Source organism: Uranotaenia lowii, chromosome 3 (assembly GCF_029784155.1).
Source record: "Uranotaenia lowii strain MFRU-FL chromosome 3, ASM2978415v1, whole genome shotgun sequence".
Classification (NCBI taxonomy): Eukaryota; Metazoa; Arthropoda; class Insecta; order Diptera; family Culicidae; genus Uranotaenia; species Uranotaenia lowii.
In genome coordinates, this window is record NC_073693.1 from 193,419,066 (window position 1) to 193,444,969 (window position 25,904).

Below are 25,904 nucleotides of genomic sequence, written 5' to 3' on the forward strand. Positions count from 1 at the left end.
CTAACTTCAGAAAAATCGCAATCGCAATCGCAATCGCAATCGCAAGGAGACTTGATCTTTTATTCAGGAAGCCCTAATCCTTGTATAAAAATCTAACAAAACCCCAAGATAGAATGTTAATTGACTATTTTGGTCATGTTTGTTCTCATTTCACAATTTATAGCAGACATAAGAAGAATATTCTATAACTTGGTCTCAACGCTAATAACATTGCATAATTAAAGGCGCTATTTTTTATAATCAAGAGAAAATTAATTATTTTTGCTCTTTTCTTCAGACAATTGTTTGATAAATATTAGTTTTTGGATAAATATAAGTAATTTCGTAATCAGCAATCGTAACGATCCATTCAGAAGAAGAATATGCGGTTTGGAAGGGGGATCAATTGTACCCAACTCTAGGAATCAATTGTACCCATAATCAACATTTTAGAAAACTTTTTCTGAAAAAAAGTTGAGAGTTTTCCATTGCTTTGAAAATATGGCATTTTGAAGTTCATTTTACGCTCGAACGATTGATACATCGGAACAAATTTTTTTTTTCATAATTTTCCCATGTTAGGAACATTTTAAAGTGTTGAAAAAAGATCTTCAAGTTACATTTTGTTAAATTTTTCAAACAAAGTTCAATTACTCAAACAATTATTTTGTTAAAATTTTTAAAACTACAAGCATTGTTATTTTGCTCATTTTGGCACATTTTTCTAGAACATTTGATCTTTGTAAGACATTCCAGTTTCGAGATATAGCTAAGGAATCAAGTATCCCCAGGGATCAAGTATCCTCATTCTCCCCTACTGGTTTCAAACATATGAAAAACACCACATTCCCCTTAACAGAAGAATTAATAGAATAATATTAAAAAAAGTGATCAATCTTAATCCAGGGTAAGATTGATCACTTTTTTCAAAATTATTTGGTACTTAATTATAGAAAAAAAAAATCAATATATGTACTAGACTGCTCCAAATTTGTATGGGAAATTTAAAACCTGTGAAATGTTATACTCTGCAGGCTAAAATTGATCCTGGGCCTAGTACAAGATCTCATGCCAAATTTGGGCCACACGGGAAAAGGTCGCTCAACGAGCCTGAAGTTTGTATGGGATTTTGAGATATTTTGTTCGAGAGGAACATGAAAAACCATTTTTCCGTCAATAACTTATGTCTTCTTCGACCGATTTCTTTCAAAAACTGGTTTTCTTAAACCCTAAATTATGAAAATTTGGTCAATTTGGTCAATTCTGCCCATTTTCTCGATTTTGTCAATTTTATAAATTTTGTCAATTTTATGTAGTATTTTTAATTTTGTTATTTTGAGATTTTTATCCTGTTTTGTTGATTTTGTCTATTTTGTTATTTTGTTAATTTGGTCATTTTTTCAATTTTGTCAGTAATGTAAATTTTTTCAATATTCATGATTTTGTCAGCATTCTTAGTTGATAAATTTTGTCAATTTAACCAATTTTCTAGATTTTGTCAATTTTGTCGATTTTAACAATTTTCATGATTTTGTCCACTGTTTCAAATTTTAAAATTTTGTCAATTTTGTCAAATTTGTCAATTTGGTCAGTTTTGTTAATTTTGTCAATTTTGTCAATTTTGTCAGTTTTATCAAATAAGTCAATTTTGTCAATCTTGTCAATTTTGTCAATTTTGTCAATTTTGTCAATTTTGTCCATTTTGTCAATTTTGTCAATTTTGTCAATTTTGTCAGCTTTGTCAATTTTGTCAATTTTGTCGATTTTGTCATTGTCAATTCGGCCGATTTTCTAAATTTTGTCAATTTTCTTCGATTTTGTAGATTTTGTCAATTTGTCAATCTTGTCAATTTTGTCAATTTGGTCAATTGGGTCAATTTTGTAAATTTTGCCAGTCAATTTTGTCAATCTTTTCAATTTTGTCAATTTTGTAAATATAGTGAATTTTGTCAATTTTGTCTTTGTCAATTTTGGGAGTTTTGACAATTTGGTCATTTTGGTCAATTTGGTCAATTTTGTCAATTTTGTCGATTTTTGTCAGTTTTATCAATCTTGTCAATTTTGTCAATTGAGTGAATTTTGTCGATTTTGTCATCGTTAATTTAGTAATTTTTTTTTCAATTTTGTCAGTTTTATCAATCTTGTCAATTTTGTCAATTTAGTGAATTTTTTCGATTTTGTCATCGTTAATTTAATCATTTTTATCAATTTTCTCAATTTTGTCAGTTTTATCAATCTTGTCAATTTTGTCAATTTAGTGAATTTTGTCATCTCTTTTGTCAATTTTGTTAATTTTGTCAATTTTGTCAATTTTGTCAATTTTGTCGATTTTGTCAATTTTGTCAATTTTTTCAAGCTTGTTAATTTTGTCAGTTTTATCAATATTGTCAAATTAGTGAATTTTAATCCACTTTTTCATCGTCAATTTGGTCAATTCTGCCAATTTTCTCGATTTTGTCAATTTTATAAATTTTGTCAATTTTATGATTTTTTCAATCAAGTGAATTTTGTCAAATCAATGAATTATGTCAAATTTGTCAATTTCGTCAAATTGGTCTATTTAGTCAATTTTTTTTTCTGTTTCTTCAACTTTGTCAATAATGATTATTAGCTTTTTAGCTTTATATGCATGTTCCAAAAAAAATCCCAAATGCTTCAAACTCTACTATGGAGGGTTTGGTGGCGCTACTGTTTGGTTGTCATCTTCCATTGGCTTCAGCAAGTGAAAGTTCAGATTGACCTCCAAGCCGTCATCGTTTTTCTCTAGACACCAACCCCAACAACAACAACGCAACGTTAGATCTGAAGAGAGGAAGAGAAAAGGGAACAAAAAAACAAGCTCGAGAGCTTAAAGCTCGAGAGGATTCAGTAGCATTTGTCTTATTAGATTTAATTTGCTTTCACGGGCGAAATACTCTCCTGTCGTTGCTGCTTAAGAAAAAGCTTCGTAAGCACGAACGGCACGTGAGAAGATGAGAGGATGTGCATACATCGTCCGCGTACCCGTGTTGTTTTCCCCTTCTCAGAGCAATCTGTTCCTGAATATAATGTTCGGCGAAGTTACTATCGCTTTCGTACCATGCAGTGTGGGCATGACGTACTCACCAACGACTTCACTAATTTCGGAGTCGTACCCCTTGGTGAAAACCATTTTTATGTTCAACTAGCTGATCCCGTACGAACTTCGTTTCGCTTTAAATCATTGGTACGTCAAAATGAGTTTAGAAAATCAATTCGAAACATTCTTTCGACAATTTTGAGGACAAAATTCAACAGTGTTTAAAGTCGCTACTATTACTATTACTTGAAATTCAAATTAAACAGTTGATTAGCTTTTTATTAAAATTTATGTGAGAGTGTTTTCTTCTCGATCGATTGCAAAATCTAGACATTATGGCAGAAACATGTACTATTTGTTTATGTGCACGACTCTTTTGCTTGACCTTCACACTTAAATTGGTATCAATTAACTGCTTCCAACAAAATTATTGCACAAAACACTGAACATTCGATGAAACCCTCTTTTTCTGTCCAATGCCCGAAATTCGATAATTGAAACCAATTTTACGTTCCTCAAAACTCCCTTGTGCCATTTTTTCTTTTCAAGTTATATGTAAAATAACGTCAGGAACTTGAAAACAGTGAACAGTGGATATAGACGCCCCTTTCGCCGAGTCAATTGCTCATAGTTTATAACCCTCTCTCACGACAATATCGCGAAAACAGTGAGCAACTAACATGGACGGCCTTTTGTTTGACCACGATTCAAAACTTGACACCTGAAATCAATTATCTTTTCTGTTAAACTCCCATGTGTCAATTTTCATTACATTTTTATGCTCAATCAAGAGAATATCGTAAAAACAGTGAACAGATAATAACCCCTTTTGCCGACCCCTGAGTCAAGATTTGAAACCTGAAAGCAAAAGAGCGTCCCTGAAAACTCCTATGCGGCAATTTTCATCTCAATCCAATGTAGAATAACGTCAATATCGCAAAAACATTAAAGTTGGGTATGGACGACTCCTTCAGCCGACTTCTGATCCGTAATTCGAAACTTGAAATCGATTGCTCGTCCCTCAAAACACTGATGTGCTAATTTTCATCACAATACGATCTATAACAACGCCAACATCGCAAAAACATTAATCAGTAGATATGGACGACTCCTTTTGCTGACCCCTATCCCTAAATTTGATAACTGTAATCGATTGTTCGTCTCTCAAAACACTCATGTGCTAATTTTTATCACAAACCAATGTAAAACAAAGCCAATATCGCAAAAACATTAATTAGTGGATATGGACGACCCCTTTGGCCGACCCCTGACCCTAAATTTGATAACTGTAATCGATTGCTCGTCTCTTAAAACACTCATATGCAAATTTTCATCACAATCCGATGTATAATAACGCCAATATCGCAAAAACATTAATCAGTGGATATGGACGACCCCTTTTGCCGACCTCAAACCCTAAATTTGATAACTGTAATCGATTGCTTGTCTCTCAAAACACTCATGTGCAAGTTTTCATCACAATCCGGTGTATAATAACGCCAATATCGCAAAAACATTAATCAGTTGATATGGACGACCCCTTTGGCCGACCCCTGACCCTAAATTTGATAACTGTAATCGATTGCTCGTCTCTCAAAACACTCATGTGCAAATTTTCATCACAATCCGATGGAAAATAACGTCAATAACGTGAAAACAATATTTGTCTTGTACGGACGACCCCCTTCAGAAGGGGTCGTCCAAAAATCTAAAAACATTTTTCATCATTCCTGGTCCTAATGAGCATCCATGCCAAATTTCAGATCTCTAGCTCTTAAGACGGCTGAGTCTATAGAGGACAAACAAACAAACAAACAAACAAACAAACATACAGATAATTGCTTTTTATATATATAGATAATTCGGAGCTTCGGTTCCGAAATTTTTGAAATGGTTCGGTTTCAAACTGAACCATTAAAATGAAAAATACAACCATTAGCTGGGAAAATTAGAACTGTCGTCTTCCTCCTACACGGTTTCTGTCACGATGACATCAAACCTGAGTGGGAGTGAAGCCTGTCTGTTCTCCCTTCCACACATCGACAGGTCCATACTTTTAGATAGCAAGCGCGTATCTATGACGTCACGTATAATTTGACGTCATATATACGATAATCTTGTTTTAGTGATTGCTGGTTGTGGCTAGCAAGGCCAATTGACACGTTTTTTGGAGTGATGATTTGATGATAATTACTATGAAAATTTATTTTTCAAACTATTTTGTTTTTTTTTTCTTTCTTTTATACATTGAAGAGGGAAAAAAATCAAATTTTTTAAGACAAAAATCATTTTTATTGTACTTCCCAGTTTCGCAAAAACGTGTGGACAAAGTTTACAAAAAATCACACCAACACACACAAATACACTGACATCGTCTGAACTCGTCGAGCTGATTCGATAGGTACCTATAAAGGTATATCTAAGACCCATAATTAATGATCTCCCAAATCGACCGATAACTATACCTTTCTGAAAGAAAGGCAAAAACATCAAAAATTGCAATCGAGCACAACAACAATGGTTAAAATCGGTCATTATTTGACGAAACGGCATGCATTTCACATTGAGTGTTCTGGTCGGACATTTAGTCGCCTCATTAAAACAGTGATGTATATCACCCTTAATAAAGTTAGCCAATTTTTGAAGCTTAATAACTTTTTTATCTTAACTTTAATTGAAATAAAATCTTCAGATGAAATGTTTGTCCAGTTTTTGAAAGAAATCGGTCGAAGGAGACATAAGTTATTGACGGAAAACTGGTTTTTCATGTTCCTCTCGAACAACATGTCTCAAAATCCCATACAAAACTTCAAGCTCGTTGAGCGACCCCTTCCCGTGGTCCGATGTGGCCCAAATTTGGCATGAGATCTTGTACTAGGCCCAGGATAAATTTTAGCCTGCAGCGTATAACTTTTTCGAAACTCGGGTCATTTGAGGCAGTCTAATATGTACCTACATTCATGGATGTTTTCAAATTTTAATAAAATTAACCCGATAAGAAAGCTTCGGTAGAGTATACATCAGTATCACTTTGCTGGCTACAACTGGTGCAAACTTTCAAAAAGACTAGCAGACAAGCCTAATCTAGGTTTCGACAATAGAAAGTTGGCTTTCGAACAAAATTTAATATTTGACATTTGTGTTGCGTTTAGTTGTTGGTTGTACATGAGTTTAACATTCAGATAAGTGGGTATTTCTGTTCTGCTTTTGGGCACAAATTAAACAAAAACTTTTAAAACAAATAAATTTCAAAAAATTGCTTCTCTTAGTTATCAATTTCAGTGATCTAGGCCAAACAATAAAAATTTTGAGACAGACATATTTATGTGATTTTTTAGGATTTTAAAGTGTATGGTTGGAAAATAAAAGAAAGAAATTACACTCAGCAATCTTTCTAGATCTGGATTTTGTTGAAATATTGCTTTAAGCTGCTAAATATCTATCCACTAATTTAAAACAGGTTTCTAAAACCTTTTTTTTTTATTTTTCAAGATTTTTAACACAAAATCACTTTTTTTATTATTCTCATTCCATTAACACCAGAATATGATGCGTCTTCCAATGGAAGGGTGCTTTAATTGGTGTGCTCACTTACTCGCTCCCCCAGATTCACCGGCACAAACTGACGAGGATTTTTATTCGTCATTTCATTTGCTAACTTTCGTTCCAGGAAGCATCCGGACGCCCATCGCCGCGATGAGCACCCTGCCGAGGCCCCATCATCAGGGAGGCCCTCCACCGGCATTTCTCGGCGGCGTTGGCTCGGTGATAGGCCAATCCCAGACACTCCGGCGGCCATCGAGCGATCTCGACGGAAACACCCCCCGGAGCCTCAGCAGGGGGGCGGCCAACACCCAGTTCTACTACGGATGACATTCGGTGTCCGGCCAGCCGTCGTCCGTCCCACTTCAGCAGCCCCAGTCCATACTGAAAAACAAGGAACCGACCATCCGGGAAGCCGAGGACACCATCGTGATGTGTCCACCGAATCGAACGTACTGCTTCTAGAACTGCAACATCATCCTGCTGCGAAAGCAAACCGCCAATTTGCTAAACTACCAAAGTGATAAAGATCTAGTATATTTGTAAATTATTCTCTAGAACAAAAAAAAAGGTAAATCGAACAACTCCCAGTGTGCACGATAAGAATTGAATGTCGAAATCAACGGTTGAATAAGGTTGTAATAAAGCTGATTGGATTCTATTGAATGTACCAAATTTGTGAAAAAAAAATCCTTCGCTTACGGGATGAGATAAGATCTTCAACGATTGGTATGCCCTCTTGTACGTTGCAAACATTAACGTAAATTGAAGTGTTTGGTGCGAAAATTCAAACGAAACAAAGTGATACAGATTATTGTTTTGATTCTTTCTTGATTTTAAAAATGTCATCTATGGTATGGATGAGTTCTGATTTATGACTTTTAAGTTTTAATCACTCTTTTCTTTTTATCAGCGGCTTCAGATCTAAGAGGGTAAATGTTTACGGAATCACATCCACATTAATCTCACTGCCTAAATACAGGCGTTAAACGTTAGCTATTCTTAATGAGACTTCTGGCATAATTACAAAGTAGAAATGCATAACGGTGCTTACATAATTAAATTTCTGAAAGCAATACATTTTTCTGTTAGAGTTTTTTTTTCGGATGCTAAACTTACGTTACAACGACAACTGTTTTGAACAGTTGTCAAATAATTTAAAAAGTGAGAGATCTAAACACATTTAATTTGTTCTAAGCATTTGAGCTTTTTTCATCCCGTAAGTCGATCGAACACCACCTTAGGTAAGTAATCAAGCTGTCACTTTTGATCTGTTTAGGCAAAAATAAAGAAACTCAGGCAGAGGATGAGTAACAGTTTGTCCGGCGGCAGTTATTATCTTTAGCAAACAAACAAAAACAGTGAACAGATTCAAATTACACGGTCACATCATCAATTCGAACGAATTCTACCATTGAAACCCATGTGTTATTATTGTTCAATCATTTTTAAAGTTTAAAACATTGGTAATCAGGGTATTCATAAGATACGGTTGTTATGGAATTCAAATAACAAGAGAACAAATTGTCATTTGAAGGAACGCTGAACCGAACTCAGCGAGGAATGATCTCGGGCGGTTGGTCAGAAATTTATGATTGAAAATAATCATCCTTTTAGCATCACCATCAAATTGTGAATCTTAAATGATGTCTGAACGGCAAAAGACATTGAAAAAAAAACGGCAAAGCAATTCGATACTCTCATATGAAAGTCTCCCTCAATTGTTGTAGTTATGAAAAATGAAATTTTTCAAAGAGTTTTTTTAAATTTAGGGTATGCAATCTGAAGTATTTGAATCTAAGTACAAGTACTTTTTTTATTCATTTTTCCGAAATTTCGTATTTGGAGCAAACTGTTCTACTGGGTTTTTTTTAATATCATTTTCGGATTCAGCGCAGATATCACATTAAAAATATGCGTCGGTCAAAAAAGTTCAAGTTTTTTCTTAACTAGTGTAGTTTTTCCAACAATATGTATCGATGAATTGCTTCATCCATTTTACTACTATTGATTCATTCATCATTTGACTGATTACACTAGTTTACAAAATAAAAAAAAACTAAAACTTTATCGACCTTCCTTTATTTTCAATGTAAAATTAGGCGCTGAATCCGAAAATAAAATTTCAAACAATTTCAATATAACAATATTTGAGTTATGCTTCAAATATGAAATTTTGGAAAATGGAAAAAGTACAAGATTCAAATATCTCGGATTGAGTAGCATTAATTAGAAATCCCATTTTGCATATTAAAGGTAAATAAATTAGTTATTTATCATCTTAACTTTGTTTTTCGGAACCACAGTGTATAATAGAATAACTAATCTTAGTAAAACAATTCTAACTTGGAGCGGGTGAAATTTATCATGTCAAATTCATCTTATACTTATTATATTAGTAGCTCTATTCTACACTATGGTACGTTAAATTATTCAAAATTGCAAACATTCCTGGTATAGTAAAATAACCATCACTTCTACCATTTTTAACAGATTTTGATAAAAATAAACCACTTGAATTCATTTTTTTAACTTTCCAAAGCTATTTGCAAAATATTCGTTTTCGGGAAATTGGACTTGTTGTTAACCACTTATTCCCGTGGCCGCAAATGAATACCGATTTTGATGATATTAAATTTTTTGTGTATATAGTTTTTTCTAGTTTCTAAAAATTACAAGAGGAAGTGAATTTGTTTAACCAGGTTGTCTGTAGTTGGTTCCGAATGAAAAAAAAAATCCCAAAAAACAATTTTATTTCAAAATTGCTTATAATTTCCGGCAGCTTTGCTATATATCATTTCTCAATTAACTGATTTTCTAAACTCCAACTTTTGTTTTTTCTTGTCAGTTTGATTATCATTTTTATAGAACATACTTGATTTCTAAAAAATCTCAGTTCTTCAGTATTTTGGAATGATGAAAGGAGTGTATTCGAAAAAAAGTAACACTTTGCTGTGCATGGATGTGAAGTTGTGAAATTTTCAGCGAAGTTGCCTAGTAATGGAATGTTTACATTTGCAAATTTATGTGATGTTCTGCCAAGTTGTTTTAAAGATAGCGTTCAATCGTCCAAGCGTCCAAATCAAGACTATTTTGTATTCAGTTTACTGTTTCCTGAAGCTTGATCTTCAAAATAACTCAAAATTTTGAGTTTGATCGAAGTTATGACAAATTTATCCGATTGTCCTCCTTTGGCACAAAAACAACATATTTTACTATTTATCACTCCACCACCGTTTTAGCGTAATGGCACGATTCCACGATGAAACTTATTGAAGTAGTTTGCAGAGAAAACGGTCGCATTTGGAGGCAGTTTTCTTTGTATTTTAGCCATTTTTGTGTCCATCGCTATGAACGTTTGAGTTATTTGCAGTTTCCACAGGTCGTTAGCCTTCTCAAGTATTAGACATTGAATTTTTCAATTGTTTTCTCCTTTTTTATCTCCGAGAAATACAGGTGAGACTTGTCAACGAAAAGTTTATGGTTGGCAACCTGCCAGGTGACCGCAAATGAGTTCGTTTTGCGGTCCATTACAAGATTTTTCTATATATCTCCCCACAAGATGTCCAAATATTTTGCGCACGATTTGACCACCGTATTTTGTTTATTCCACTGATTGGCAGTTTTTCAATCTTGTAGAAATGAAGTCAGGCCTATTTATAAGTCAGCTAGACGAACCAGTCAGACAAATTTGACTTTTTTTTATCACTTCCTCTATTCGTATTTTCGGATTAAGCTTGAAAAAAACTCTTACATTCCTCTCACTTCATGGAATCCATAATCTTCACTTTTATTCAAATTTTAGCTCAATGTTGGGTTTTTAGGAGTTCTTAAACGATTAACCATGTGAATTTTTTTCGAATAGATGATTTCCAGCTGATTTTGGGCCTCTCACTGAGACTTTTCTGGTTTTTCCTCGATCCTGCCCATAAAATGCTGTCAATGAATTTCAGCATGGGACGCTATCTCAAAAACCACTTGACAGATTGTCACAAAATTTTGTACACTTAGATACACATTACATTACTAGGCAGCTTCACTGAAAATTTCATCAATTTCCATTCATGCATTCAAAAGTTTTTCACAAAATAAAGTGAACAAAATATTTTTAACTGTATCATCAATACTGATAACCAAACCCAAAACTGAAGTTCAGATGATAGATAAAAATCTAAATTATTCAGATTTCATTATTCCAAAAAGATTTCGAATTAATGTTGTGCATTGCGATGTATGAATATAAGTAAAAGTACTTTATTTCTTCTTTCAAAATTTCATATTTAGAGCTCAACTCAAAAAATTTTCTACTGAGATTTAATTGAGTTTTATTTTCGATTTTACTTTAAAAATGATCTTCAGTATACATAGTTCAAAATTTTATGAACTAGTATGATTTGTAAAGTTATTTTGTTAAAACCATTGACTTTGAAAAGTGTTGCATACCCCAGTTGACGATACCTACATGCAACAGTCAGGATGGAAAACTTAAAAGTATCTTCAAATTAAATATTGAATAATTTAATTTAATTTTGTAGAAAGCAACCCTTGAAGACACAATTGCTTACATGCAAACATACAATACCATGTTTTGCTTTTCAATTTAGTTCTAGAAAAATTTTGAAAAGCACACTCACTTTATGAAAGCATTCTTTGTCTATGAATTTGAATGACTGAAACAGTTTAAGAAATTTCATTAAATCATTTTTTTTTTCAAACATCTATAAGTTAGATAAAAAAAGCTATTTTCATAACAATAAGAGTAATTTTTATTTGTAGGAATATTTCAAATACCAATACATTTTAAACAAAATTCTTGATTGAAAAATTTAATTTCAGGCTTATCTATATGCTTTTAACCCTATTGAATCCGCTCTTGAGTGTCAATATGACACTATTGGAAGTTTGACGACTTGTAGCTTTATTCGGGTGCATCCAAATGAAACAATTTCTTCGCGGACCATCAATGAATTCTTGAAACCTTTTATTTTGCATCATTACTTTTTTATACGCACCCTGAAAGCCCAGGAAAAAAACTCCTTATTCATACCTTGAGTGTCAATTTGAAACTCCTCGCTTAAAACTGCTATATCTCTCTTGTTTCTCAACCGATTTTTACAAAATATAGAATTTTGGAAATCTCGTTATGTAACTAAAATATCTTACTCAGACAAAGGTCATCTACAACACTTAAGTTTGCCGTTATTCAAATTCTAAGAAAAAAATCTGAAAAAAATGCTTCGGGAAAAAGGCTGTAGATAAGCTACGTAATGCTCAAAACAAATTCACGTAGTGTCCAAGAAAGCTTAAATCAGATGCTATACGTTGCACATAAGCATATATTTTTTTGAAATTTTTTAAGATCGTATCTCAAAAAATGTTAAAAAATGTGATGTAAAATCGTACTTTTCAATCAATTGTTGAGGGAGAATGACCTTAATGAGTTAAATTCATATAAAAAAAGGAAAATCAATCAATTATTTACGTCACACCAGATAATTTTTGAAAAGAGGATCGAAAAGTTGACGTAATTTGGCACATTTTTTCGTCAATTTGCAATTTTTCTGATTTTCTTGCAAAAAAATACAACTTTGTACTGAATTTTTAACATTTTAATTCAGGATTTAGGCAATAAATTTATAATCATCAGCCAATTTCATACCGATTCTAGTAATTACGCCATAAACGCTGCGATACTTAACAGAAATATGAAAAATATAAAACTAAAAGTAAATCCTGAAAATTGACGCGGACGCTTGTGATTTTGTCTGATTTTGCTCACCCGTTGGCATCGAAATTAAAAAAATTAGGCAGATCCAGCGTGTTTAGCGCAGATAGCAATAAGTGTAGGCAACGTTCAACGTCAAAATACTCAACTGGTACGAACCACCTTATGATATGGAACGAACAAGCAGCTACTCGCGTTAGTTTGCGCTAACTTATGAATATTTAGAAAGTATTTTACATTTTATTTTATACACCACTAGAATTGTCCTTCAAGTGAACATAAATTTATTGCGTAAATTTTGAGTTAATAACTTATTAGTCTAAATTTTCTGGTGCGGCTTAAACAATGTTGACGGTTCATTGAATGAAAAGTATATATTGGGCCAGGAGTGTCAAATTGACACTCAAAGGACCGTAACGGGTAAAAATTACTTAATATTTTAACAATCAAAATTAAATAAAGAAAGCGATTAAAACGTTATGATATTCATGCATTAGGTTTTACAATCAAAACATTGGTCATAAACGAAACCTTGATTTATTTTATACATAGCTTCCTGTTGAATGTGTATTCACATTTTAAGGACCAAACAGAATCAGAAAACCATTAAACTTCTATAAAACATGTATTGTCTCTGAAAATATTATTTATGAGTCATTAGCATTTTTTTTTACTTTCATACATTTTGCAACTGTTGTGTTGTTATGAATATTGAAAGGAGCCAGATTGTTGAATAATATAAACTTATGGTCAATTTATTTCCTAGTTATTTCCTCACACGACATAGAATGAGACCACAATATCGAGATTATCGAATTGATGAGCCTGCAAACAGTTGTACAGTTTTGGATAGATCGTATAAAAATGTTGATTATTGTAAAAAGAAACTAAGCACAATTGAATACGTCACAATCGATAGCTATAGCTCTTAGAAGGACGTAGAAAGATTAGCGAATGGTAAACCAAATATATTGAGCAAAACATAGAAGAAGAATTGAAAAACCAACAGCTGGACGGGGGGGATCGTATTATAAGAAGCAAATGTGTACAGATAGGATAATTTATTTATTTTTAGCTTTAGTTTTTAAGAAGAGGAACGTTTATACCCGGTAAGACATAAGTAACGATAATATTTTAATAAAATGGTTTATTAGATGTCGCTGGTTTGAATCGAAAAAGAACTATCCGAATACCCACCTAAACTTAACTTCTTTTTGTTAATCGAATATAAAACACTTTTATTGATAACTTTTTTTAAGAACAGTAGAATCCAAACAAATCTGTGCATTTCGAAAAAAGCAGTTGTTACGTTAACAACCTATATTGAAATTAACTCATAAGTTATATTAAATTTTTTTATTCAATACGTGCAGGTTATTCAAGAACTTTGAAAGGATCAACCCACATCCTAGAGGTCATTCCAATATTAGATAACGCAATTTTCGATTATTTTCAACCCAGCCACCTCCTTTACATAACACATTCTCATCAGATTTTTACTGTATATTCAAAACTATTGAACCGATTTTCATAAATTATATAATTTTGGAATCGTCAACATGATCAGTACCTATTCATGAAGAAAAAAATTATTATAATATTGTTGATTTTGAAAATTGAACAGAAATACTAAATGGTTTAAAAAAATATGACATTTTTAACGAAGATCGTGTCGTGACCATCCCGGTTGAAATAATGAAATTTTAATATGTTAGCTATGATTAATTTAAAGTAAAATTAAAATTGGTGTCCTATGTCATATGTCGTGAATAGAAAAAAAAAGAGAAAAAATTGAAAATTATTGATTTTCTTTTTGAAAACCATTGATATTTTTAAATAATTATGAGCTCATATTCCTAAAACTGGGCTGATAATCATTTAAACTAAAAAAAACCAATGGAAACTAACCTAATTTTATTTTTTCAACATAAGATGGCTTAAATGAGCCGATTTAAAATTCTTCAGCAAGTTGAAGTGACGCATTTGATGTCTTATAACAATATTGGAAAATTAAATTTAACATTTCATAGTGTTGTGTTCAAAGTAACAAAAAGAGTAAAGTTAAGATATAAGATTTTGTCCTCAATATGTTGAAATTCTATGATTTGGTACAAAAATTGGTCACTCTATCAGTTACTTAATCATTAATTCATCACAATTGGTTGGAATTGAATGTAATTGAACAGAACGGCTATTATTTTCATTAAAATTACTTGATCCTCGTGAAAATTGAGTTATAAAATCGTTGAAAAAAATGTTTTATGATTTTTTTGAATAACCAGCTGTAGTCTGTAAAACCAAGCACTTTTATTATTTCAACACGAGCTCTCAATCTATCTGCATTTGTATCAATCGAAAGTTTTTCAATACGACTTCAGAACAAGGTGGCCGAAATCACAGAAAAATCTGTAATTTCACAGAATTTTGAGCAAATTTTCATCACAGAATCTGTGTCACAGAACACAGAATTTTGAAAAATTCACAAATTTTTAACTTTTGAATGGATTTCGGAAATTATAATTTTTTTGGCCAATTTAAAATTTGGATTTTTTACTAAGAATTAAAAAAATATTAAAATATTGGTAATTTTAATTGATTTTATCCAACTAAAATGTAAAAAAGACCCAATGTATCATGAATTTTCAATGAAATTGAAGGAAATATCATCACAGAAAACCATCACAGAATTTTTAGGTAAATCACAGAGAGTTGGAACTTTTTTTCTCAAGAACACAGAAATTTGTTTCGCAACCTTGCTTCAGAAAAAATGACTTATCTTTGATGCTTAGCACCCATTTCTTAAGGAGTTTTTGGCTTGAGGGTCGTTTTTTTTTAGCATAAAAATCAAATCTCAAATTTTTAAAAGGCATTAGATAGCAGACAATTTTAAAATTTTTAAAATGGTATTGTTTGTGAAAATCGGTTCAGTAGTTTTGAATTTATTGCCAAAACAACAATCCGGGTCTATATGACACTAACCGGCTAATTCTCCTTTTTTTTGCTGTGTGACTCTGGTAACCCTATTCAAAAAACAAAAAATGAGAAATTGTAGAGCTCCTCATTTTAGAAAAAGTCTGAAAATTTCATGTATCTTGCGTTAATTGTTCCGGAGATATCGCGTTGAGAAAGTGCAGTTCGCAAAGGAAGATTCATTTACATTTTTTACCTACTTTGTACTGTATTCCGAATCATCAGAGCTAATTATGAAATTATTAAACTTCAAATCCGACTCATTCCGCAAACTTCAAACATGAATGATTTTAACTCAGAATAGAACTTGCTCTGCTTCTGAGCGATAGCGAACCGAAAAGTCGACGCGATGAACAGTACCTCGAAAAGTAAGCGCCCGACGCATATGCAATCTTGCGTAATACATTGTACGATAGAAGATACTCTGTTCTCGCTGGCGCATCCAAAGTGAAAGATGCATAAAAAGGGAAATATAATGTCTTGACTTGCTTGTAGTTGTCACTTCGTACTCTGCTTACAGTGGATTAAGTTTTTATCTTGTTTAAGTTAGATTAAATTTTCGTTTGTGTAGATATTATTTTGGACATTTATTTTAAACCTCTTTTTTATTCCCTGCAATCCAAAATTACTTATTATAATTTACTTTGTTCTGACTGAATTTTTAATTCAAACCGTCGTTGAACTAACATTAAGATAAGTTAAAAGTTTTTTTTTGTTTTGTTTATGAATGGTTTGAATTTTATTCATCTTCAGAGAATCACAACACCACAAATATTCATTCATCATCTAGAAATTTGAAAAAAATCTCGGAACAACTCGTTTCGGAAATTAAGTTTTAAATTGATTTGGGCTGCACTCTTAAAAACAACTCAAACAAACAAACTATTGATAACTAACGAAATAGGTACCGTAATCCGGAGTAAGATTGATCAGGTTTTTCAATATTTTTAAATTATTTTTTCTGTTAAGGGGAATGTGGCATGTTTAAAATTTTTAAAACCAGTACTGTACTCCGATGAACGTTAATCATGGTTGCAGAAATTTATTAGACTACTAAATCTGATATAAAAATCAATTTAACTTCTTTTTAGAATTTGATGCTTTGGGGTAACATTGGTCAAAATGATTGGTCGAATGATGGACAATGATGCAAAGAGTATCTTATTATGCGGGATATATAATCCCTGAGAAAAAAGAATCAAAAAAAAAAATGCGGGATATTTTTTTTTTATATTTATACACAGCAAAAATTATTTCCTGTAAAATTACGCAGATGTCCTGTTACAAAAAGGAGCAGGACATTTACCGTAATTTTACAGGTCGAAAACATGATTACGTGACATTTAATTTTTAGTGAACAACTTTTCTACAGGACATTTGCTGTAATAATGAATGAATCTTCGTTAACTTTCAAGGAAAACAATTTAAAATTACAGGTAAAGTTTACATGAAGCTTTCAAAATAAATGAGGGATCTTGAAGGCTTCATTTGGAAGAAAAACTTTGATGAAAATATATGAAATATTAAGGAATAGAGGTAAAAGCATATAATTGGGATTGAAATCAGATTCATTTTCAATTTTTGTAAACTCGATATATACATATTTTAGTTTAGATTTTTGGTTTTGAAGTATCTTAAATATCAAAAATGTTAAACAATAAACCAATCAAATATATTTCCAGCTGAATTTTCCTAAATCTGAAGGATAAGTACAAGTTATTTTGTCAACCAAAAATTGTCATTAGTAATTTGTTTCATAGTTAAAATCATGTGAAAAAGATTTAAATTAAAATAATGGTTATTCAACGAACGCAATCTTGAAAATGAATACAGATCTTATTTTCTAATAGTGGTTTTCATCTGTTTTGTGATTTTTCTCGGGAAAGTTTGAATTTTAATTCCGAATCAGAATTCTTAAGATAAGTAAACCACCGTTAATTGATTTCTGTAAATTGATTTTCGGCATATCGGCGAAACACCAAAAAACAATTTACAAGAATCAGAATTCTGCATTTTAAACCTGAATAAAAATTATGAATGCCTAGTTTTGATTCGATTTTTGAACCTTAAAAAAAAACAAAATCCCCAATAATTATGAATTAAAAAGAGCATTTTAGAACAGAACCCCCCTTAACCAGAAATCTCTTATTTCAATTTTGAATCTTTTATTTTCTATATGAATTATTTCTTAAATTATTTATTCGTATTGAAATTCCAGAATAAAGAAACTCTAACATTTCAATTCTGAATCACCATTATGAAACTTTCTTAAGTTTCATTTCTACATAAAATTGAAATTCAAATATTGAAAATGGTTTGCAATTACAGAAGTTTTCTTTTAATATTCTGGAATGATAAATTTCGAACACGGAAAAAAAATCCAATTTTAGTTTCAAATGCAAAACCAAGATTGGAATCGGGAAGTTTGACCCAATGATAAACCGAACTGATAATAAAGAATAAAAGACTGGAATCAGATTGCACAATCCAATAATAGGCAACAAGTTTTGATTTTAATTGATAAATTAATATTGGAAACAGAACATTGTATATGATTCAAACCTTTAGCTAAGCTTACCAGATATTTTCCGCACTTATCCAGGCAGGGCGGGCGAATCCGGGCTATTTTATCTTAAAATCTTGTAAAATCGGGGCATTCCATTTCAAAGTTTTCAACCGAAAATCTGGGCAATATCCATCTAAATATGTCAATTCTTCAAAATCAAGAAAAAAAAAGAATTTTTTTTTCATCGAAACACATCAGCCAGTTTATTTTGATAAAATTTACTAAAAAAAACTTGTTTGATACACGAAATACATGATTGTGATCACGCAATTTAAATTTTTCTTTGATTTTGCAAATGAAGTGAAAACATTCGGGCAAAATCCCGGCAATCTGGTAACCATAGTGAGTCTTATCTTATTGAAAATTCGATTTTCGGGACTTATCTAAGGACTGTGCCCAAATTTCATTCACCAACTTCATTTGCGGATAACTTTTGATAGCGATTTTCGAGTACAGTTTTTAAATATCTATCAACAAGAGAGAAAATTATTGAAAAACTTTGGTAAGATTTAGGAACTAACCACCGTAATTTATATTTGTTACTTTAATTAATCGGTCTTAGCGGTGAAAAGTGATGTCCTTTTTAGAAGGGACATCTAAAGATTATGAAATGTTCATATAGATGAGATAGAAGGTTAGATGAAATGAAAGATGGTGAAAATGAGCGGGTAGAATTTATTTGGAAGCATTATCATCACTCATATTAAACGGGATTGTGCCAACGTAAGAACTTAATTACACAATTAACACACGACGTATTATAGGACACGACACTTAACGTTCTTACAAAACGGAAAAAGGATTCAAAAATTACCTTTTTTGTCGACCGGTTTCGGGCTCGATGTTGCCAATCTACAGGACGATGTCCGACTGATCACACAAAGAAATTAAAAACACTTGCAGCATCCTACTATGTCGTAGTATTTGTCGCGAGGATGGTCAAATTTACAAAAATTTCCTTTTAGTAAGGGAGAAGAGTGGCGACGTAATCGGCGCTTCGTCTTCGTTCATTAGCGGTTTTTCGGCTGTGCTAATGAACATTGACTCCCATGCGTTTAAGTGTGAGGTTTTTCTAACGCATTTCTTGTACCTCACTTTTTCCCAATCTATGGCGTGATCAAGTTCTGTTGCGTGAGAAGCTACACTAGATTCGTTGATTCTTAGGTTTTCTACTGCGTTCCTATGTTCTTTTAGTCGAACTTTGAACTTGCGCCGTGTTTGGCCAATGTAAATGGCCGGGCAATTTTTGCATGGTATTTCATAAATACCTGATATTTCTTCGTCTGGAATCTTATCTTTTAGCGAAACCAACCGATCCTTGAGTGTGTTCCCACTTTTGTATGCTGTTTTAAGCCATGTTCAGAAAGTATCTTGGTAATCCCGTTGGTTAGTCTGGGGTAGAACGGCAAACTAACCCTTTGGGATTCTTCTTTCTCTGGTCTTAAAGTAGTTGCATCTCTTCGAATTTTCTTTCGAGCATGTTTTTGTAGGATTTTTTGTACAAAATCGTTGTCGTATCCGTTAAGGGCACCTGCTTCGAATATTTTTAATTTTTCTTCTTCAAACTCAGCTTTTTCCATGGGTATATTGTATAGCCGATGAGCCATGGAATGAAAGGCGGCTTGTTTTTGTGACCCAAAATGGTTAGAATCAACTGTGATATATCGGTCTGTTGAGGTTGGTTTTCGATAAATTGCAAATTTAATGCTGTTGTCCTCTTTTCTTGAAATCAGAAGGTCGAGAAAGGGAAGTTTTCCGTCTGATTCTTTTTCTACCGTAAATTTAATGGAATTGTGCTGAGTGTTAAGAAGCTCTAGGGTCTGTGGGAGATAACGTTCTTTAACCACGGCAAGGATGTCATCTACGTAGCGCCACCAGACGCGTGGGAACAGCTTTTCTCTTTTTTCGAGGTCGTTCTCCAACTCACTCATGAAAACTTCCGCCAGAAGGGGGGAAAGTTTGCTGCCCATACTTAAACCGAAGGTCTGTTTGAAAAACTTAACCCTGAACATGAAGAAGTTTTGCTTCATACATACTTCAGCAATCGCAAGGTAAGCCTCAATTTGGTTGGGGGGAGCTCGGCGGCGTTCCAAGTGGCTCCGTAAACAACGGAGGGCGTCCAAGGTAGGCACACTTGGGAAAAGTGTGGAGACGTCAAACGAAACCAGGATTTCGCCTCGACGCACTTTGAATCCTTTGAGGTGCTCTACCAATGGTTTTCAAGCGCCTTCGGTTTAAGTATGGGTAGCAAACTTTCCCCCCTTCTGGCGGAAGTTTTCATGAGTGAGTTGGAGAACGACCTCGAAAAAAGAGAAAAGCTGTTCCCACGCGTCTGGTGGCGCTACGTAGATGACATCCTTGCCGTGGTTAAAGAACGTTATCTCCCACAGACCCTAGAGCTTCTTAACACTCAGCACAATTCCATTAAATTTACGGTAGAAAAAGAATCAGACGGAAAACTTCCCTTTCTCGACCTTCTGATTTCAAGAAAAGAGGACAACAGCATTAAATTTGCAATTTATCGAAAACCAACCTCAACAGACCGATATATCACAGTTGATTCTAACCATTTTGGGTCACAAAAACAAGCCGCCTTTCATTCCATGGCTCATCGGCTATACAATATACCCATGGAAAAAGCTGAGTTTGAAGAAGAAAAATTAAAAATATTCGAAGCAGGTGCCCTTAACGGATACGACAACGATTTTGTACAAAAAATCCTACAAAAACACGCTCGAAAGAAAATTCGAAGAGATGCAACTACTTTAAGACCAGAGAAAGAAGAATCCCAAAGGGTTAGTTTGCCGTTCTACCCCAGACTAACCAACGGGATTACCAAGATACTTTCTGAACATGGCTTAAAAACAGCATACAAAAGTGGGAACACACTCAAGGATCGGTTGGTTTCGCTAAAAGATAAGATTCCAGACGAAGAAAGATCAGGTATTTATGAAATACCATGCAAAAATTGCCCGGCCATTTACATTGGCCAAACACGGCGCAAGTTCAAAGTTCGACTAAAAGAACATAGGAACGCAGTAGAAAACCTAAGAATCAACGAATCTAGTGTAGCTTCCCACGCAACAGAACTTGATCACGCCATAGATTGGGAAAAAGTGAGGTACAAGAAATGCGTTAGAAAAACCTCACACTTAAACGCATGGGAGTCAATGTTCATTAGCACAGCCGAAAAACCGCTAATGAACGAAGACGAAGCGCCGATTACGTCGCCACTCTTCTCCCTTACTAAAAGGAAATTTTTGTAAATTTGACCATCCTCGCGACAAATACTACGACATAGTAGGATGCTGCAAGTGTTTTTAATTTCTTTGTGTGATCAGTCGGACATCGTCCTGTAGATGGGCAACATCGAGCCCGAAACCGGTCGACAAAAAAGGTAATTTTTGAATCCTTTTTCCGTTTTGTAAGAACGTTAAGTGTCGTGTCCTATAATACGTCGTGTGTTAATTGCATTATCATCACATATCAAATTTTTGTTCCTCACGGGCCTACTACTATGAAGTGGAAGATTCAGATAGAGTTGCAGCTACAGTTGCGTTCAAAAAAGAATGAAATCACGTGAAGCTGCGTACCCACTTCCAACTTTGACAAGCTGCCATCTCTCTCTCGGTTTATATAATTTCATGAAAATTTCACGAAATCTAGTTCAACTATCCAACTAACACTCCTCAAAATTTGAAGTTTTTACACTGACGGGAAACAAAGTTACAGCTATTCCCGTAAAAAAGGGAAATTTGGAATTGCTTCACTAAATTTGCTGCATTTTTCAAAATTTTCATTGGAAAATCTTGATATTCGGTCCAAAGATGTAAAAATATTTTATCTTACACCAAGCCAAGTTTTGTCAAAATCGATGAACGTGATCAAAAATGGTGCCGGGTTGAAGATGGGGTTCATTATCGTCCAGCAGACGATTTCATTCTTTTTTGGACGGATGTTTATATGGAAAACATCGTAATCTATGTATTCTTGGTTTTTCTTTCACAAAACCAATATTTATTACAAAGAATGTTGTAAATTGATAGGAACTTCATTCTTGCTTTGTTTAGAAATAGAAATTGTTCCAACAGAGCAGGTATTGAAACACAAGAGCGAATAGAATATTCGCGTTAATCGTGGATCAAATTTGTTTTTCGGTATAATTAGCAAGTCATTTCTGAAACTGTTCTTCTTATTTTGAACCTTGTTGAAACATTTTCTCTTTCGAAACAAAGTGAGAATGAAGTTTTTAGCAATTTACAACATTCTTTATGATAAATTTTGGATCTGGGAAAGAAAAAACCAAGAATACATGGATTACTATGTTTTCCATGCAAACATCCGTCCAAAAAAGAATGTAATCGTCTGCTGGGCGATAATGAACCTCATTTTCAATCCGGCACCATTTTCGATCACGTTCATCGATTTTAACGAAACTTGGCCTGATAATAGATCGAACATTTCTACATCTTCGGACCAAATTTCAAGATTTTTCAATGAAAATTTTAAAAGATACAGCAAATTTAGTGAAGCAATTCCAAATTTCCCTTTTTTTCGGGTGTAACCACGGGCTAGCCTACTGCTAAGCGGAGCAAGAACCCCCCCTCTAGCCTCAGGGTCGGCACTCGTAAAAAAGGGAATCGCGGACTCAAGGAAACGCTTTAGTTTGGTCAAGAAAACACCCACTTTTTTCCCGAAAAACGTATTGACAAACGTGGCACTGGTCAAATGGGGTTGGTTATGGCTTCACATTCCCCAGACAATTATTCCCAAGGAACCAATTTTGTCCTACCTTGTGTTGCGGCGCGGTGGCGTGACGGTGTTGCGGGTTGGCGTTGGCTCAATACTCCTAGTGGCTTACTGACGGTTGCTGACAGGGATCCAAGGATCTCTTGGTGGGTAACAAAGGTCGAACGACGATGAATATGATGTCGAATTCGGAAGAGGCACGCTGGGTATCGGCTGGTTCACGGTACGCACATGTTTGGGTGGAGCTGGTTCCTGGTTTCCTGGAGTGTGATCCAAGGGTAACCTTCGGTGGATCGCCCGGTGAAGCTGTTGCTATTGCTCAGCCAAAACTTACGGGGTCTTGGTTATCAGTGTGTCCTAGATAACTCGCTGGGTTGCCTACTGGCTTTGTGACGTCTCGAGCTTATGGATCCAAATGAGCCTGTTTCTTCGCTAGGCTATTGACCCCGTACTCCGGTCAAAGACATTTTGGGTCCTTCCTATAATTCCTCCCATCATGTCCTGTTACGCTTCGATGCCTTAGCGTTACCGTTACCATAACCTGGCCTTCAGCTCCACCTGGTGTCGACTAGCGCTTTTGATCTGATCACGCCTCCTCCACGCGTTCGGTATCTTGGAGTGGTCATTCTCCGTTCCTCCCCTGTTTTTTCGCAATTTAAACTATGATTCTCACTACACTCAACGGTATACTAACGCACTGGTAACACGGGAAAAGCTGTATCTTTGATTCCCGTTATTGTAAAGACTTCAAATTTTGTAGAGTGTTAGTTGGATAGTAGAACTAGATTATGTGAAATTTTCATGAAAAAATATTAAACGAGAGAGAAATGGCAGCTTGTCAAAGTTGGAAATGGGTGCGTAGCTTCACACGATTTCATTCTTTTTTGAACGCAACTGTACCACCAGACATTAGTAGGCCAAGCGTGGTCCGCCCCACGATTTCGAGGTTTTCGCGTAAATTCTGAGTCGTGATTTGGATTTGATTCACTTTAGTCGTTCCTCGAAATTTGATTAAGAATTTAAAATTTGGAGTTTAGAGAACATTTTGCTTGAAGTTTTTGGACCCTCATGGATAGGGTTCCTAGCCTTTGGCATAGACTGACTTATTCTTGGAAAATGTCACTGTTTTTTAAATATCAAAAAATTACCTCAAAAAACACCAAAACTATACATTTACTAAGAAAAAAGTTGAACTCTCACATAAATCAACCTGCTGCTTCTAAACGCTTTGATTTCATCAGGAAAGGTGTGAGCCTTCGAAAAGATAGATATTTCAAGATTTTGAAATTTTCAACAACAAACCAAGTTTTTCCCAATTTGAAACTCAACTTATAAGTTTTTAAACGTAGAAAAAAGTTTGGAGATATTCTTGCTTTAGACTTAGTTATTGATGATTATATAGAAAAATTTCATGTTGTTCAAAGTTACCCCGGCAATCAATGTTACCCCGTACTGGTACTGATTATAATTGAGATAATAAGCGTTTTTGTTGCATTTCATTGAAACTGTCAAGAGGAAAGGATTTCCATCTGCCTTATAGAGTACTCAGTTTCATTTGAATTTTAGCAGGAGAACAGGAAATTTGTTTTTCGGATTGAAGCTTTTTTAATTAGGTTTTGAGATATCTTTTTTTTGTTGCTCAGAACACGCTTTTAATGTTCGTCTGTCTCACAAATAGCGAACAATAAGCAAATATTTATTCATCCGGCGTAATGCTCAAACGAAGCAGAAATCAACTTTGACTTGGCGTTTGACTTTGACTGCTCAATTACAACAGCGACTGACTGGCTACACAGCAAAAATTGAATCGTTCAATTTTACATCGAATGCGATGCAAATAATTGGACCATCGCTTTAGACATAATTTTATGTTTCGATGTGAAATTACATCATGGCATGTAAACTCACAATCGATGTAAATATTCGCTTAATGTAAATACCTGTCGGTCGATGTAAAGTAGGACACCTAATTTTACATCCAAATACTAAGAGAAAGGATATCAAACATAAACAATTATTTCACGTAAATCTCATTTTAAAGTTTCAGTTTATTTTTCAGAAGGATGAGTATTTGATATATCATACATAGTTTACAAATTATGAATGTACTTAAATTATGATTGATTTTAGTCATCATTCGCAAAATAAATTATAATATAATTGATCACAGTTTTAGAAGCCCATTAACAAAGCCCTGTTTATGGTGAGTCAACCGCTTGATCTTTTTATGATCTCTTTAGAATTATGTTGAAAGAAAATCAACTGTTGATTCCTTTGGTGGCTGACACATGGAGTAAATAAGGATGCATACGTTGACATTAGACATTGGGTCACAAATTGCTTAGTTTGCATCACTGCGTCATACGAGCCTGATTGGCAAATCATGGAAACCGGATCTGTAAGATGGATAAACAATTTAGTTTATTTAAAATTGTCTCGTCCTTCGAATATAAAAGCGACCCTCTAAACGGTCGAAAATTGAATAATTTCCTAGTAACATTCAACCGTTTTAAAGTATGTTTTATCAAAAATTTTACTATAGATCTAATAATAACATTTGATATGAGGGGGTAAACTGGATAGAAAATGTACCAAAGAAACAAATAGTTTCTAGTTATAGTGATAGACATGAAATAGCTTTATTAAATCAAGTTTTCTAATCTTGAACTATGCTCTTTCACTCCCTCAATGACTTATCACTGTTTTTTTTTTACAAAATAATAACTCAGGTGATGCAGGAAAAATGTCAAATACATTATGTTAATACATTGCGGACCAAATACGAGATATCTCGTAGCTCGCTTAACGCGAGTATGCTAGATTCAGAAAACTAATTCTTAAGTTGTAAATTCAAACAGGAAACTATATTCTACAAAATAAAACAAGATACTCAAAAAAAATATTAGGATACCAGATTTAAATTTTCCCCAGGTTGTCGAGATACAAAACTCCGATTCTGGCTGTTTTCCCGTATTAAATTCTTTGCGGTCCTTAATGTGTTAGATATAGATAGATACATAAAACTGTAAAAAGTTAAGCTTCCATTAGCTACAATCTTGATAAGCTCTACAATCGGTTATCAAGTTTACTCTACATAGGCTCTATGTGCCAACATTAAGAACGGTATTAGTATAACAGTTTTATTTCGTAGATTTACTAGCTACTTGGCTGATAAAAAGTTCAATAAATATCACTTAAACAGGAAATGCAACATGATGCTAATGGTTATGCTGTTCTAGGAAAAGTGTTAGAAAATTCATACAAATATTGGCAAAGTAGCTTGTTCGATATTCCAACAATTTTAAAATTCAAAT

General features: G+C 33.7%; 2 protein-coding genes across 7 annotated transcripts in view; one reads left to right on the top strand and one right to left on the bottom strand.

Annotated features, from left to right (window-relative positions):
* LOC129757752 (protein eva-1) overlaps positions 1–13,425 on the top strand; it is a 672,047-nt gene extending 658,622 nt beyond the window's left edge. For all 6 annotated transcript variants that reach the window (XM_055755046.1, XM_055755051.1, XM_055755047.1 and 3 more), the window contains one exon: positions 6,708–13,425. In XM_055755046.1, coding sequence (XP_055611021.1) covers positions 6,708–6,910 — 203 coding nt within the window. In that variant the 3' untranslated portion in view covers positions 6,911–13,425. The remainder of the gene's footprint in view (positions 1–6,707) is intronic.
* Positions 13,426–24,240: 10,815 nt separating this feature from the next.
* LOC129756936 (uncharacterized) overlaps positions 24,241–25,904 on the bottom strand; it is a 33,841-nt gene continuing 32,177 nt past the window's right edge. The window contains exon 6 of the mRNA XM_055754004.1: positions 24,241–24,379. The gene's annotated coding sequence lies outside the window, so the exon portion shown is untranslated. The remainder of the gene's footprint in view (positions 24,380–25,904) is intronic.